General features: G+C 43.0%; 1 protein-coding gene across 7 annotated transcripts in view; it reads right to left on the bottom strand.

Moving 5' to 3' along the window:
* The window catches only part of LOC100544843 (transducin-like enhancer protein 4), a 102,738-nt gene extending 85,844 nt beyond the window's left edge, over positions 1 to 16,894 (bottom strand). For 4 of the 7 annotated variants that reach the window (XM_085212778.1, XM_085212780.1, XM_085212783.1 and 1 more), the window contains exons 1-4: positions 16,104 to 16,893; positions 15,799 to 15,896; positions 15,138 to 15,201; positions 13,735 to 13,779 (exon numbers count right to left, since the gene is read on the bottom strand). In XM_085212778.1, the coding sequence (XP_085068904.1) occupies positions 13,735 to 13,779; positions 15,138 to 15,201; positions 15,799 to 15,896; positions 16,104 to 16,148 (252 nt within the window). In that variant the 5' untranslated portion in view covers positions 16,149 to 16,893. Of the gene's footprint in view, positions 1 to 13,734; positions 13,780 to 15,137; positions 15,202 to 15,798; positions 15,897 to 16,103 lie in introns of all 7 variants that reach the window. The other 3 variants (XM_085212777.1, XM_085212779.1, XM_085212781.1) reach the window with 1 other exon arrangement.
* Positions 16,895 to 16,957: the final 63 nt, after the last annotated feature.

The raw sequence follows: 16,957 nt of genomic DNA, 5'->3' as shown, positions 1-16,957 counted from the left end.
TTGCCTAATCTTTGACAACTCAATGCCATTAACTTCTTCTAATCTCTGTGACAAATAAATTTTAAAAAAGTCTTTTACAGATTCACAGTCTGTAAAACAGCAGAAATTCCAGTGGAGTTAAAAAGAGACTATCTCAGACTACTAGATCTGCCTGGAATGAGGAGGCGTAGAAGACTTCAACAAAACCTGTATTTTCCTCATCTTTACAATACTATTGCTTATACCAGAGAAACAAGATCCCACCGTGCTGCAGCCACTGGCTATACAGCCATAAATCCCAACTCTGGCATTTGCTAAGGTTTGGGCAGGCTCCTGGTCTCAGGGGCAGGAGGCACTCAGAAATAAGTTGGGGCAAGCTACAAGAAAGTTTTTTTTGTGTTGTTCTGTTTCCCCCCCCCCCCCCAAAATCCTACCTAGTTAAAGTCATAGTATTATCTCATTTTCCAGGTGCAGAAAAAAGGCTGAAAAGACAGATTACTAAGGAATGAACCTCCTTAATACAAATTAAAGTACAGACTGCAATACTGCCAAAAGGCACATCACTGGAGCTTGCTAATTGCCGCTGTGATGAAAAAGACACCAGAACTCACACGGGAGACAAAATGAGGACAAAACTGTCTTGGAAAATAGCAGCCTGCCCCAAGCACCTTACAGTCTAGAGAGATAAACACAGGCACTTGTAAGTGACTCCCGTGTAATAATATCTCACCTCCTGTTTCTTAACATATATTGGTCTCCAAAAACTCCTCTGTGGTAAATTACGCTCCAGGATAAAGTATTATTTTCACTTCCCAGACAGAGAATTGAGGCAGTGGAGGTCACAGGTGAAGTCTCAAGAAAGTATGCAATGAGATTTTTAATAATGCCTAAACAGACAAGTTTCCTAATTCAAGCAGAATATTAACAGATAAATGCTCAAGATTTCCAAGAATTCCTAAGAGCAAGATGACATCTAACCACACCTGTAGATACATAAATGCACGTACGTATCTTAAAAAACGTCATCCCCATATAAAGAGACTGGATTTAGACATCACAGTCCAACACTATGGTCTTCCCCCACTCTCTTCCCCTCTCAGGGATCACACCATGCTGAAGTCACCAAAAACACACAGGAATGTCAGCCTCCAGCACTGCAGCTCCCCCTTAAGTACTTCTGAGCCCCCTCCCGGACATGTTCAGAAGTGTCTTTGGCATCTAGCTCAAAACCAAGCCTGGGCAAACACTTCCACTCAGCACTCTTCCACCCATGTCCCCAAGGGAGCTGAGAACCCCTGCCAGAATGATTCCCACACGAAACACAGCAGCAGTCACGTTTGTAAAAAGTAAAAAAGGGTGGAGAAGAGAGAAACTTCTATGTAACAGCTTAGTGGTTTAGAATTTAATCACAGCATTACATATATTAATTCTTTCTTTACTTCTTGTTCCCACCTCCTAGGAGCACACCCTACCTATTAGGCTTCTGTGAACTCTGGGAAGGAAATAATCCCTGTTCTTCCACTGCAGATGAAAAGTTCCATTACCAGATTCTGTTTCCAACCATTGTACATGGTAAGAACATCGGGGGCTAAAACACATGGAAAGATCTGGGACAAGGACTGGAACTCAGCACAACATCTTCCAGACCACCACAGACAGTCCTTCCAGGGCCAAAGCACAGCTTCTCTCCTCTTTCATATCCACTGAACTATTAAGCAGCTCATGCAAACCAAACAGCTTTCTGCTGCATCCCCAAGTCTCTACATCCCCTCCTGAGACACAAGTCTCCTTAGCAGACAGTAAAGCAGCTGAAATAAGATGAACTAAAGATGTTGCCTTGTCCAACTTTTTTGTGCTTTTTATTATTATTAATTGTTGTTATTATTATTGGAGTCTTTTTTGTTTGCTTAAGAAAAATATGCTGTGTTCAGGCTTTGAAGGAAAGTTTAGGTCCCATTCTCCTAAAGGTGATTCTGAACTGACACTACCTAGTGAGAGCAGCATGTTGTAACAGCACTACTCGAGGTGTCCCAAGCAGTGTAAGATTTAACACAACATCCACAACCTCAACATTCCTCTGTAAGCTGCACTCAGTATGTGCTGTACCTCTTTAACTCCACAATGAATTGCTCAGCTCATCCCGGAAGCTCCCTCCTGCCCTTATTCTGCTGGCCCTACAGCCCGGAGGTGCAAAGGCAAAGACTTAGCAAACAATGGTCAAAAAGGATGGTCCAAGGTCTCACAGGCAGCCTCTGACAGTGTAAACCAGAAACTTTCACTCAGAACTTCGCAAGTCTCAGATCCTGGCAGCTGAATCACAGCTACCTGGGAGCTTTGTGCTTTCCATCTTATTAACATTAAGAGGCGTTTCCTCTGTCTACAGACTTGCAATCTCTCTAGGTTCCGCTGCAGGCTTAAAGATATTTCATGACCCTTAATACAGCGCATACTTATAGCACCATTTTTCCTTGAAAGTGCATGAATTAAGATTATTCCAGGATTCTCACCAACACAAAAAACCTGGCAAAAATTAACTCTTTAGAAGAAAAATCACTATTTCCAGGCAGAAAACAGAGCTAAGTAAATTGCATCCAAATAAAGGATAAAATATCATAATTTCACACAGTGATGCCAGTTCGCACAACATCTTGTATACGTGTTTCTAAACTCCTCTTAAGCGGAAACCCACAACCAGAAAAAAAAAAAAAAAACACCCCACATGTACACTCTGGGGACTCTACTCTCTCACAGTTCTCTCTTTGTGGTGCTCTCTATCCCCTTCTTTATCTACAATTGTTACCCTCAGTTAAATGTGGCTTTAGAAAAAATCTCAGACAGGAACACTTCCCCAGAAATTTCCAGAATGCCGTAAGCATAGAACTGTAAGACTTTTCTTATGCTGCCAACAAGGGACATATGATGAGTATATTGATGTCACCAGTCTGCAGAGATAAACCAAGGAAAGTTGTGAGAGGGAGAGGGATAAATGCCTTCTACAGATGCATGGAAAAATGACTTTCTCCTGTTACCCCTGTCAAAGACACAATATTAGTTTTGCTTCATTTAACACTCATCTTCACTGACTGACTTAAACAAAGAATGTATATATGACTTACTTTTAAAGAGTAACATCTCCACATTTATGCATGGACAGATATATAGCAAATTACTCCAACATAAAAGTTCTCTGATGTTCAGAGAAGTCAGTGCTTCTTCCACAATTATTGTTCTAGAGCAACAAATACAAAGACCCTCATCAATTCCCGGATTTTATTTATTTTGTTTAGAGGGACACTAAGGGAAAAAGTACACAGTTCATTCCCAGAAGCTAAGAACTAATGAAAGAAACTGTAAATAACCAACCTGTTCACAACGCAACAGCTTTCTGCAACTGCAAGGACAGAAACCCAACTGGTTAAACCTAGTCTAAGAACACATTATCTGCTCTTTGGTAATATACTGATATAAACATGGCGTCTGTTTTACGTACAAAGTCTTTCCACCTTTCTTGTGCTATTCACACTATGGGCTGATATTTTCAGAGGTGTCTACTTTGTACCAAGTCACATGCTTTATGAAATTACAAAGAGTAGACAGTAGTAGTGTTGTAGTTGACTCTTTTGCACATCAGCACAGTGCCATCTTTCAAAGGGGTTATACAGAATGAATGGTACTGCAGGGAAGTACAGGACGTGAGAAGAAAACTTAGTAACTAGTTTCCTCCAATCAATCCCCATTCTTTGCCTCCTCACTGAAATGAAAGAGGTTTGGTCAGCTTTGTCTATGCTGCTTTTGATTTTCTTCTCCAGACACTATTGCAGCACCAGCTCCCCATTTCCAAACTATCTTGAAATACAGTTAACACAGAAGCAGGCAGGAGAATGACTCCTGACATCTCCAGTGTTTTTTTCTTGTGGTCCCAAGGGTATAAGGACAAAGGAAAACCCACCACATCTAAGGCACTGCTGGACCTCATTACAAAGCTGACATAGGTTTGTAAGAAGTCCTCCTCTCTCAACAGCAAATATGTATTTCTTCAATATCCTGTGATTCTCTAGGGCCTCTCATCTAATAATGGAAGTTAGCAAATTAAATCTTACATCACTCCTGTCATGTAAATATCACCATATTTCAGAGAGGGAGAAATGTTCAGAAATTTTCATAAAGGGATGCAGACTGTGAGTTCAGTGAAACCACAGCTGCTAATTTGTCACACACTCTCCATTAATGGCCTCTTTCCTAGATCCAAGAGTCAGGCCCACAGGTAAGCACTTAAAAGTACCCACAGTAGGAAACAGAACACTTATCAACATTGGCTTTCCACTCTAGGCATAAAGTATCCTGTAAAGTTTGAGCACTTAACTCATATCTCCTCACTCTGCAGCTGCCATGAAAAGCCAGCAGATCCTCATGCCCCTCCTGATGCCAAAACCACAGCATAACTTGGCTCATCTCTTGGAGTCAAATGGCTTCAAAAAGCCCACTTTGGGTTCTTGGCTGCCCAGCAGCTGCCTGATAGTCCTCCAACCCCAAGTGAGATCTCACAGATTAGACAAGAAGCCAGAGACACCACAGGGGCCTCTTACAGAAACCCAGCCATGCACGGCCCTTGGCTTGGCACCTTCATAAAAACATGGACGAACACTGCAAAGTCCACACCTGACCCTTCCCTGGGCCATGATGAGCTTCACAGCAGCTATTTTGGTGCACAGTGCACCGCTGTGTTTTCAAAATTAATCAAGAAATGTTTTAGCCACAGAATACAGCTGTAATTTCCTTACTCATCCCTGAGAAAGGAGAGAAATGGCAAAAAGCAGTTGCCCAAGATAAATCTTAAGATCATTCCCTTTTCTCCATGGTTTTAAAAGCTAAAATTTTAATTAAGTGCCAATTCACATGTTTGCTGGATATCTAAATAACATCCTCCTGGAAGTCCTGTAAGCTACCTGCATCATAAGAAATGAGCACCAATAAGTTCCACCTCTGCTGCTGAGAAGCAAATGGTCACAAGAAAGAAAATGAGTACTAAAATGCCTTCACTGTTTTCTAACAACTCATTTTAAACAATGCCACCAAGTTAACAGCACAAATGATGGCATCACCCATCGAGCAGCTGTGGAGAAGCATACCCAAGAGATGCCAAAACTCTATGCATCACCCTGCAAGCTCCTTCCTGCTGCCAGGAGACGGCTGAGGCCATGGCATTGAAAAGTACAGAAACCTCCAGCTGCCTGCTCCCCTTTACACCCTACCATCACCTCAGCTGAGCTTATGCCACATGTGTTTGTCCTACTGTATGCTAATTCTGTGGTAAGGGGCCCTTACCAGAACTCTGAAAATACGTGAGGAAACAGGTCCTTTTGCTTTCAGACCCACTCCTTGAAAATATAAATGTGTCCCTGTACACACAACTGACTGAAGTCCCTCTGATGCACCAGCATCAGCTTTATCAAGCTCTCTGTACAGACGAGTGCCCAATCTATCATAGGTAGCTCAGTCCCAAAGCCACCAGTGCTTCTTCTGAAGAATACCAGGACAAGGGACGCAAGGTTTTTGCCTCTGCAAACTCCCCAAGCCATCAAGAGAAGCCCAGCACATAAGCAGGCAGGAACGAATACTTGAGAAGCTTACTTCATTTGAGTTAGAGGAAAGAACAGCATTTTTAAAAATTAAATGCTTTCAGTGATCATCTACAATGTGCACCAAGTATACAACACGAGCCAAACAAAATTGACTGGCAGGACCTATTAGCATGCAGACTCTTCATAATATGAAAGGGACAGATTTTGATTTTTGCTCAACTGTGAGATGCTTTGCTGAGGATTTAAAGCAAACACAAGAAAAAAGACAAGCACACATCCTCATTGCCAATGTTCCACATCCCAAACGTAATAGTGAGAGCTCTTCCTCCTTTGAAGAAGTTCAATCTCATCCAGCAAATGACAGAAGCTTCTGGCAATACAAGATCGTGTGGAGAAATCATTTAAGCAGACCGAAAGAAGGAGGCCATGTCAGAAGACCTCTACTCAAAACAACATCATGTCCTGTGCTCCCTCTCTTTCCAACACTGATGGGGAAATCACACGTATGTTCATGGCATCGTGGCATAAAATACTCAAAAAAAAAATTAAAAAGCAATTCTAAATTATGTATGTATGTATATATTTTTATGTATATTATATGTATATTTTTACTTTGTATTATTTTTCCTTAGTAGAGTACAGCTCATACATTTTCAAGAATAAAAAATTATTGTTGTAATTGCAAGCTGCATCAGATGTCCGGCTTCCTGAACTTTACTGTGAACCTTAGGAGGTTCTACTATTTACTAGCAAGAAACTATTACAAAAGAACACTGGAGAAAAAACTAAGAAATATGAGCCAAGTGCAGCTTGGCAGCTTAAAATTAGAAGAGAAATTAAAAAAAAAACCCCGAATTTACTATTTATCTCATGATTAATTTTCATCCAATCTTGTGATTTTCTGGGGATTGGCATGACTAACATTTAGAGTTGGCAATAGAGCATACATACAAATACATAACAATAAAGAGACCAATTCAAGTTTACTGTGGGGACTATAACTTTGACTGGCCTGACATCTGCACATTTAAACATCTCAGCCATAACATCACAGTGTTTAATGCCAGAACATTACGTACCTGTCATAGGCTAGTAAAAATGATTCTGTAAGTCTAAATCCTATCTACACAGGCAAGAAAAAACTATGTACAGTTCTAGTCACCATTTGTGATATATTTTGATTATATTTTAAAAATACTAAAAAAGAAAGTTACATACACCTTCTCTTGACTACGCTCCCACTACGCTTAACTACTACATTTGTGTCACCACTACAATAAAGAATATAAAGGAAAAAATTCCACGTAAACATTACTTCAAGGTAACAGTACAACATGAAATTAGAATCTTGAACCAAGACAAAACCTGTAAAAATACACCTATGAACAGAGACACTGACAGATACTCTTAGAAACACCTAATATTTTTACATTTTAAAATAAAGATTACTTTCTCATTTAAACCTTCAATTTATTTCATAGAATTGGATTTCTGGAGTATGGATAGGTACAGCTTCAAGTACACTGTCACCTGTTACTTAATGTGAAACTCGGGAAGTAAAAACTGATGCTTGTGTTATCATCTTTACTCTGTTCCCTTTGTGCCTTGTGGGTAAATAGGTTTTCTGAAAATCAGCGGCAACAGAGGTGCTAAATCTGCAGACAGCAGCAGAAGTGACTTCTGTAACAATTATAACTCCTCTGTTCAATAGCACATGTCCGTGATAAACTTGGTGCTCTGTTCTATTCTCACAAATTTCTACAAACGGCAGGCTGCCTCTTATTAAAAAAATCAAAATATGAGTAAGACCAAATTGGTAACTCTCAATATAGGTAATATTATGTGTAAAAATAAAAAAAATTCTGTTTCTCCACATATGCTGTAACAAACTTGAGGGTATCCCCCTCACTGTACTCTTCAGAGAAAAAACAGAATCTCTGCCCTAAGGAGCCTCCAGTCACGATTATTTCACATCCTTGAACCTTCACGCTAAAAGTTATTTATTTCAGTTGCAGAACCAAGCAGCCAAAGATTTTCAAGCTAGATTTACAGTAGCCTCTGCAGCCTTAATTCTACTTTCCTAATGTCTATTTTGTGCAGTGAAAGAGGTCCTCTAGGAAAAGCGGTAATGAGATCAGTGAGTGTATAGCCAAGACCTGCAGCACGTTGCAGACACACAATGGGGCAGGATCAAACTAACACACACACTGCAAAGCCTGAGCATTCTAGCACCCACGCTTTGAGAAACCTCTCTGCTAATTAATGTTTCTTTTTTTTTTTCTCTCCTGTGTTTAATGACCTTGGCACTTATTTTTTTTTACACCTGAAAGGAAGGCAAATCTCATTGTACAGTATGCTGCAACCACAATTACACATGAAATGGTGACATCGCTCCTCACTCCTCTGGCTCTGACTGCTCAGCACGAGCCTCGCAGTGTGGCTGTGCCTGAAGTTGCACTAGCTGTCCAGGAGCAAGATCCCCCTCACCATCCTTCACCTCCACAGCACCTAGGGGGTACCCATCACAACATCCCTGACTGCAAACAGTAAAGGTGACAGTTTCTTGCAAGGAAGAAGAAAACAAACAAACAAAAAAGCCACAAATTTCTGTGAGAATTTTTGATACCACAAAAGTGTTAGGCAATCCTAGCCATAGGGTCACCTTTGGCTTCCCGGGTAACTACAAGTGTGCCCATAAACATAGCCAGTGAGGCGGTATTGCAGCAGTTAGGATCTTTCAAAGGCAGAGAAACACTTTTATTTATAAGCAAACACAAGTACAGCCTTTTGCAAGGAAAAGCAGAACGTATGACTTAATTTTAAAGTTTGTTCAGCATGTTTTGTGCTACTTCCTATGTCTTAGGCATCTGCCTGAATTGGCAAAACAAGTGGGTGAAAATGACATATTCGTTTACTTATGTATGGTAAAATAAGGATGAAATGCAGGCTGTCATCCTAATACACATTATTCTGAAATTGAAGGGGGCAAGGTTACTTCAACAGTAACAACACAGAGAAGTGCAAACAACAAACTGAGTAAATTAACAGGTCCTCTCCACGGAAAGCTTGTCCAACATCTGTGTCAGGGAAAAAAACATCTTGTTTAAGAATTGAGCCATTAATACAAAGGAAGAGGTTTCTGGTTTAACTGCAGAACAGCATATTTCTTAAGTTCTCATAAGCTTGTAAGCTGTTCTACTGGCTTCAGTGGTTAAATAACCTAAAACTCAGACAAACAAGCCTCAATAGTCAAACCGATTTGACAATCTATTTTTTGCATTTTGTGACTTTGACGTAAAAGTCACTTGTTTTTCTCTTCCTCCTTAACAGTCCTTAGGTGAGCTGCAGTCTTCAAAATTTCACTTCTAATCTCTCTCATCTTGAAGTTTTCCAGTTCAGTTCTGACTACCCACTGCCTGTATCTCTATTAAATATTTCCTACTGTTTATAACAGAGAACAAATTTAGCCAGTAAAATTTTAGCTGGCTTTCCAGCTATTCTTCATACAGAAGACAATATATGTTCAGCTGCTGTCTGTTAGAAAAATAAGGTTTGCACACATACATGCACACACACCCACGCCGAGCGTAGCCCACTGCTAATGAAACAAAGAGTGCTTTTCTGTTACATACACAGCGCACACACAAACCAATTCCCTGTGATGTACGTGTTTTATGGCTGCAAAGATGAAAAATGGTCAAAACTCGGCCCTAAATTAAACAAATTGATTCCCATCTTTACCCTTTTACCAAAATAATTTACTAAGGCTTAAGAAGCAAGCAGACTCAAGGCTGGGATGTCGTACAACCCATATATTAACTCAGTCAGCAATAAATCTCCCCTTACTCTCCAAGCTCCATACTATTTTCTTAAATAGCTCACTATAAAGCCCCAACCTAATTAAAAACAGCTTTTTCGGCAACAGTGGCCTTGATTTCACTTATTTACACATTAACTGCAGCATCCGTTTGGCCAATCCAGTCTATTCCCCATATACCACGCAGGGCCTTTTATCTGCCCTGGACAGCATTTTCTCCAGTAGATGAAGTAGATGCCGATTGATTTGCTGTCGAGCATGGTAAATTAATAGCAACAAATTGCTGTGGGCCCCATCTCACTGCTCCACCATGCTTCGGCAGTTTTGCTTTATTTGCTCCATGATGGGCAGCAGTCAGGCCTCTTCAAGTCAATTTCTTCTTAACAACCTGCAATACTTTTCAATGGTGAAAATAGAGCCGTTCCTTGTAAGTCAGAAATCAATATCCTATTGCCCTTAGAAAATGCTAAACAAGCAGTATTGGCAATCCACTTGGTACTAGAGGGTATCAGATATAATGCAAATCCATACCGCTTCCCTCCTCATAGTTATTACAGTTTGCTAAAAGGTTCCTAATGCCATTTATCATCATTTACCATCGACTACTGCAGCTATGATTATGATATCCTATCAGCTAGTAGAGCCCTTTCATTTCTATCCAATTAATATTTTAGAAGCACTCAAATGGTTGTTGCCCAAGTCTTCTAATAAAATTTACATGGATTGAACTGAATTTTTTTTTTTTTTCCCGTTACTCTGATCTTAAGAAGTAATTTCATTTATTTTTCAACACACAGCTTCTTAAGAGATCTGAATTTTCCTTCAAAAATGCTGAAATCCAGCATTCCAACGTGTGAATTAGTTCAAAGATGGAGGCCTGACCAAAAAGAGAGAATCAGCATTTACGTACTTCCACTTCTAAAAAGAGAATGGAAATAAGAAAAGAATGCTCTATCCTGCTTATGCCTTTCATCAGTCTCATTCACAAATATCCGCTGTCTGCAGCCAAAATACAGACACTTATTTTAAGTGATAATTACAATTCTCAATTAAAACCTTCAGAAAGCATGTTTGATTACAGCAATTTAAATAAATTGTTTACCATAACATTAAAACAGCCTAATTTCAGAAATTAAACCAAATGACCACCAACAAGTAGCAACACTGTATTAGAAACATAGTGCTGTATGCAAGTATTTATTCATGAATCATTCGCTGAGCCTCAAAAAAAAAAAAAAAAAAGCAACTTTGTAGGAAATGGATGTCTACAGATCACACTCACACATTCTTTATTCTAACACTGAGATTTACAGTCACAGAGAAGTATCTGTTCATAGTGCAATCCAAAATCCTTAACCTACTTTTTGTTTGTTTGTTTTCTGGAATGTGTCTATTTTGAAGCTCTACTGATCCCAGTAGAGAATATCAAAAATTAGCTTAATGTCTTAGGCTATAACACCACATGTCACAACACACCCCACACTTGTATTAAAAAAAAAAAAAAAAAAAAGAAAAAGACTAATTCTACGAGTCTAATGCTATTTACTCAGTTACCAAAATTTAAATTAATTATGTTCTCAAACATAATTGTTAAAAATTGGCAACATTATGCAGGCTTAATTAAGATTAAATCCAATTTACTAAATGCACTTTAATTGGTACTAATTACATTAGCTTTCCTTTCAGAATGACAAATTCCCTATAGGTTTCACTTTAATAGTCTTCTATCAAAATCAACACAGGATGACTGATGATGAGCATCACACGAGGGGTGGGAAAGCAACGCTCTCCCCTTCCTCCCCCGCCCGGCATGCACACACACTATTGCTGTGCTGCACGTTTATCCTTTTATCAATTTGCTAAGTCACAGAGTCATGACTCCATCACAGCCATCATTTTCTGTTCCAGTGAAAAATTTCTCTAAAAATAAATACTGTGGCTGGGAGCAGCCAAGAAGAACAGAAGCTTTAACAGAAAAATACACAAAGGTTTCAAATGTCAGGGCCACCAATTACTAGGGTACTTCCAAGGACTCCAGGGAGTCCTGCTCTTGAACCCTTTGAGACGCAAATCTAGTAAGTGAATAAGCCTAACCTGATCTCAAGAACTCAGCCCAATTACACCAAAGGGCAACTTCACCGCATTATTGCCTGCTTTCCATTACAAGGGCATCCAGCAGTACATCTGGAAAAGAACCTAAGAGTAACCAAAGCTGTCTGCCCAAAAAAAATAAATAAATAAAGACAGATATGCCTCTGTGCTAAAGTGAAAAAAAAAATAAAAAAAATAAAAAAAAGAAAGAAAATATAATAAGTAAGTGGTTTGCAGGGCTGTCTGTATTTCATAATGTGATAAACTGCCCTCTGGATTTTTGATATGATTGAATTTAGAAAGCTGGGGGGGAAAAGAGGAATAGAAGAAGAAAAAAAGAAGAGCGAATCGCTCAATTTCAGTCGAGGAAAATTCAAAGATCTGAGAGGAAGAAAAGCGAATTTAAAGTGGAAGAATAAAAAAGATTCATGCACATCAAATGAAACAACCAATTCCCTATATACACAAAATTGGGCCCCAATGCTGCCATCACAAAGCAAAATGGGAAATACGTTGCATTTGCTGTTGCAAGAGCAGAAAGTGAAAAAAATACTGTGGGAAGAGCAGAGGAGACACGGAAGATACAAACGAGTATCAGATTTAGGAATGATAGCAAGTGAATTTCTTAGCCCCAGCTGATTTGAATCAACATCTGACAAAATATTTAAGTGCTTTGCATGAGAGTAGAATACTTGAACTACTAATTCGAACAGACTGAGCAGTACTGGAAAAGGGTGTTTAATTAAAACTTAGGTCCTTTGTCATCCTCATATTTAGCTGAAGCTAGGGATTTAATTTTTTTCAGAATATCATTGACATTTCCATTGCCGTAATCATACACAATTTCTGAAGCATTTAGAAATTAAAAATTGAAATCGGTTTTAAGTGAGTTTCCCCTACGTCGAACAAACTAATTACACATTTTACTTGCAAGCCAGTACTGTCCCACACCATTCTGCATGGTTAGTTGAAGTCTACATACAACTAATTGCTGTACGTACAAAGAACCCAGGAATATAAACAAGTCTAACTGCAATAGCCGCTCTCAAACGCAAGTAAGAATACACCACGTAGGTAGGCTGCAGAGACTCTGGACTGGGTGAATTGTTCTTGTGCATGACACCATCTCTGCTTTTCAGACAGTACCCAGACAGCCCAGCTGTTCTGCCACCCCGCATCTTCCACCTCACAGCATCACAGGGCCTGGCTCCAAGCCAGGCATTGCACCCACGCTCCACAGGTCTATGCAGGGTTTCCAAAGCTCTGCAGCATCAGAGGCAAATCACTCCAAGGACAGAAAACCCTTTGCCTTCATACTAGCCTATAATCTAACACAAACGGTCTTCAGCAGCATTGGAAGTACTGGAGTGCTAATGGGACACAAAATATAACAAACATGAAAAAAAAAATCTGAATTTAGTTTGTTCTCACTGAGATAAAGGAATTCCGTTTCCACAAGCCAAGAAGTTCCACATCCACTACTTTGATCAGGAACACATACAAGCCAATTGTCAGATACACCATCTTCTCCCATTCAACCATTTACTTGTCGTTCACCCTTTCCAGCAACATGGGTGAACTGCTCAACCATTTGCTAAAATGAGTTGTCAGTATTAAACTCCACCGTATTAAAAGTTCTTTCACTGGAAAAGAGGTCAGATGTTTAATTCATTCTTCTCCAGAGAAGGTTAAAAACACACATTACTGAATAAGAAATTCTGATTTACACTGCCATGCTCCATACCAGTAATTTCCTTCTAATCTCAGCCTAAGTGCTAGACTTCAAGGCATAGAACCAAGCGAAATATCACCCTTCTGGAAAGCTCCTTTACCCTTTCGTTTGACATGCTGAGACACTTGCTTTTTGAGAAGGGTTCAGGTAGGCAACCTGGGAGAGACAGCAACATGGCTGCACATTGATTGCTGCTGTAGCTCCAGCTTAAAACAGCCCCAGTTAACTGAGAACGAGCCCTTTCCACACCCAAACACATGTCCCTTGACACCCAATATGCATTCACAATGCAGCTATCACTCCAAAAAGGTGGCCCCAGCAGCACAGGGCCAGGGTGACTCAGGGTTGCACCCCTGCACACAGTGTGTTCCATGCAGCCAAACACAGGGGGGGTCTGGGCCAGCAAGGAGCGCACAAAATTTCCAGCACACTACAGCATGCTATTAAGGCAACTCACACAACAAACATCTGGTTTAAGGCTGATGGGAGAAATTACAGTGAGCATTCTTACACAAAGCAAAATATTTACCTACCTGTTTATGCATTTCTATATTCAGCCCATAGGACATCTCATAATACTACAAAAGAACAAAACGACTCTGTTAGACCTTACAATTTTTAACAGTCATTCCAAAACTTGCTCTGACTCAGACACTATCCATACAAAGACAGAGGCCCAAAAATGTTTACTAGCCAGGAGAGCTCCTGGAATTTGACAGCATTTCGCAGTTGCCCATTCTTCTTGCTGTTTGTTTTATCTGTGTCACTTCTTGGCAAATCTACAAAGGATGGCCATAGAACAAGCAAAAAAAAACAGACAAAAAAAATCACAAAAAGTAATCACAGCCAGAGTTACAAATTAGAAGCAGAAAAGCACATAGAAAATGCTCAAAATTTTATTCCCTAGCACACATGAAAGATGCCAAAAAAAAAAAAAAAGCCTGAAGTGCCTGAAGCCAGACAAACGTATAAATCAGCAGACAACTCACAGAATGGTTATTCGATATTTTAAATTATAAACACAAAAAAGCTGTGACTGGATGGCAGGGATGAAAAGAAGGCAGGGAGCACATCGGACAGAGAGTCAGGCAGACATGCCAATCTGACATCCCCCATCACAGGGAGCAGGGTCAGCATGCAGCTCAGTGGCACACCATCCTCAGGACTTAAGCAAATCAGGCATGAAAAAGACAAATGCAAGCCTTAACATATGCCTGTGCTCCTGGTTAAGAATTTTTCAAGGTTATTTTTTTTTTTTTTGTGGATACAGGGGAGTTATTTGTCAGGCACACATAAAAAGCACCTAATCCTTTGTAGATGTACAAGGTAGCGGGCAGCACAGGCTCCTCAGAGTCAACACAATCCATCATGCAATTACGTGCAGGGAGACATTTTCCTGCGTGCCTCACTTGGCCACACAGTCCATAGCCCTCTAAGAAACTCCTCACATTCAGAGCCCCGCCATTCCCAGTTCAGTAGAGCGATGCACAGCAGCACAGGAACAACAGCTCTCCTAAGGCAGGGACTTTGGGGCCACAGGCATACCTGCACAACTCTGAACACAGTACGGGGGGGAAGGGGAGGTGGAAGCATTACCCCAGAACACTTTATGACAGCAGAAGGAAACCAGCAGGAATAAGCAAATCATCCCCAGAAGCACTGCTGGAGTTACAAGGGATGTGCCAGCATGGTAAGGACACGTCCCCCATTGCTCAAGACATTAAGCGGCAAATTTTGCATGGAGTATGGCTGCTGCAAACAAGTTACAAGCCCTGAACTAAGAACTAGCAATAGGAGCACTGATGTAGCCTCACAGCAGCAGCACTCACTGCCATCTCTCTGCTCGCCTCCAGCAACCTGAGTGTATCTCAGTCTCAACACACCGCACTTACAGACACTCTAACTGACACTTACAGACACTCTGCAGCTCACTTACCATGACATAATGCCGCTGCATCTCTGTCTTCTCGCTGGCCAGCTTCTCACATTCTAGCTTTAAACTGTGCAAGACACAAGAAAAGCATGGGTGCTTCGTCACGCCAACCAATACCCTCCCACACTCGGGGTCCCCCCTTCCCAGCGCTCCCCCACGTGCAGACAGACAGAGGTATATCCCGGCTTCTGCCCGGGGCTCTGAGGGGAGGTGCACTTTTCCTCCTTCAGGAGGGACTGCAGAACACCTCCTCACTCCCGGGCCGCTGTTCCCGGACGAAAAGCAGAGCGCTGGACGGCAAAGCACAGCATACAGTCTCGCACCTACAGCGCTAAGCCTGAGGAGCCACAGAACAAACCCGCGGTTTGGTTTGGGAAGTTTTTGTTTCCACGAGTTTTATAAAAACCTTCTGCTTCATTAGGAGCAAAAGTACATCCACGCTCCGAGGACACAAAAGTTACCGCGCTTCCGTCGGGGGGTTTACATTACCGGGTGGCAGACGGGCAGTGAGCTGCTGCGGGGCAGCGCCGGGCACGGACAGCTTCGGTGAGGCGCGAGAGGGGCAGGGCCCGGCCGCCCCCCGCCCCCGGCGCCCACCCGAGCAGGCACACACGAGGGACAGCAATAGTACAGCCACTCTGGGGCAGGCGCCGGGCAGCGTTACCTGTGGTACTGCGCCTGCAGGAACTGGAACTCCTCCTTAATCCGATCGCAGGACTCGGAGATGGTGAATTTAAAGGGCTGCGCTGGCTGGTGCGGAGCCTGCAAGCAAGCGACACGGTCGTTCCGCCGCCCCTCGGTCGCTCTGCATCCCCCGACCCCGTGCACTCCGACACGCCTCGGGGGTTTCGGGGAGCGGGGGTGCCGCCCGCGGGACCCGGAAAGGCCGCGCGGGGCAGTAACTCGGGGCGGCGGCGGCGGACAACAATAAGAAAATGGCTCCAACTCGGCGGGCCGCGCCGCACTCACCGGGTGCCGGGTCTGCGGGTACATCTTGCTCAGGTCGCGGATCATCCACGCCGCTTCGGGGGGCGCTGGCGGCCGCGCTCAGGGCTCAGCGCTGGGGCGCGGCGACAGCAAGGGACGCCCCGGCTCCGCCGCCCCGGGGCTGGCTGGGCACCCCGGGCGGCAGCGGTAGCGAGGCGCGGCGGCGGCGTCCCCGGGGCCCGGGGGCCGCTGCCACATCCCCCGGGGGCGGGCGGCGCCGAGCGGTTCTCCCCCAGCACCGCCGCTTCGAGCGCTCCGGCGGGAGAGGAGGAGCACGAAGAGGAGGAGAAGGAGGCAAGCAGCGAGAACCCCTGGGCCGAGGGCGCTGCGCCGAAGATCCCCGTACACAGTTCTCCGCCTCCTGCAAACTTTTAGTGCCGGCGGCGGGGCAGCGGCGTCGGGCGGGGCGGAGCGGGGCGGCGCTGCAGCGGGGCCGAGGCGCGGGGGCCGCTCCTGCCGCTACCGCATCGCGGGGATCCACTCGGGCGGGTCGGTTAAAAACAAGATTAAAAAAAAATAATAATAAAAAATTAAAAAATTAAAAAGAGGGAGAGAGAGGACGAAGACGGTACGGTCCGCGCTGTTTTATTTGTATTTTGATTTCTGATTCTCCTCCGCCTGTCCAAACTCCGGGAAGCGGCAGCAGCGGGCACGGAGCGCCGCGCCCGGCCCACACTGCCCTGCCCTGCCCTGCGCCCGGCGCCACCGCTCCACGCCGCTCCCACCGCACGCTCTGCCGAGGTGACTCCTTTGACCAAATTTAGCAGCGCCTCGTCATTAACATTCTGATACATATTCACATCGGCCGGAAGGCCGCCGCCCGCGGGGCACCCTGG

Source organism: Meleagris gallopavo, chromosome Z (assembly GCF_905368555.1).
Source record: "Meleagris gallopavo chromosome Z, MGAL_WU_HG_1.1, whole genome shotgun sequence".
Taxonomy (NCBI): domain Eukaryota; kingdom Metazoa; phylum Chordata; class Aves; order Galliformes; family Phasianidae; genus Meleagris; species Meleagris gallopavo.
Note: the sequence above shows the minus strand (reverse complement) of the source record. Positions and strands in the feature narration are given on the sequence as shown.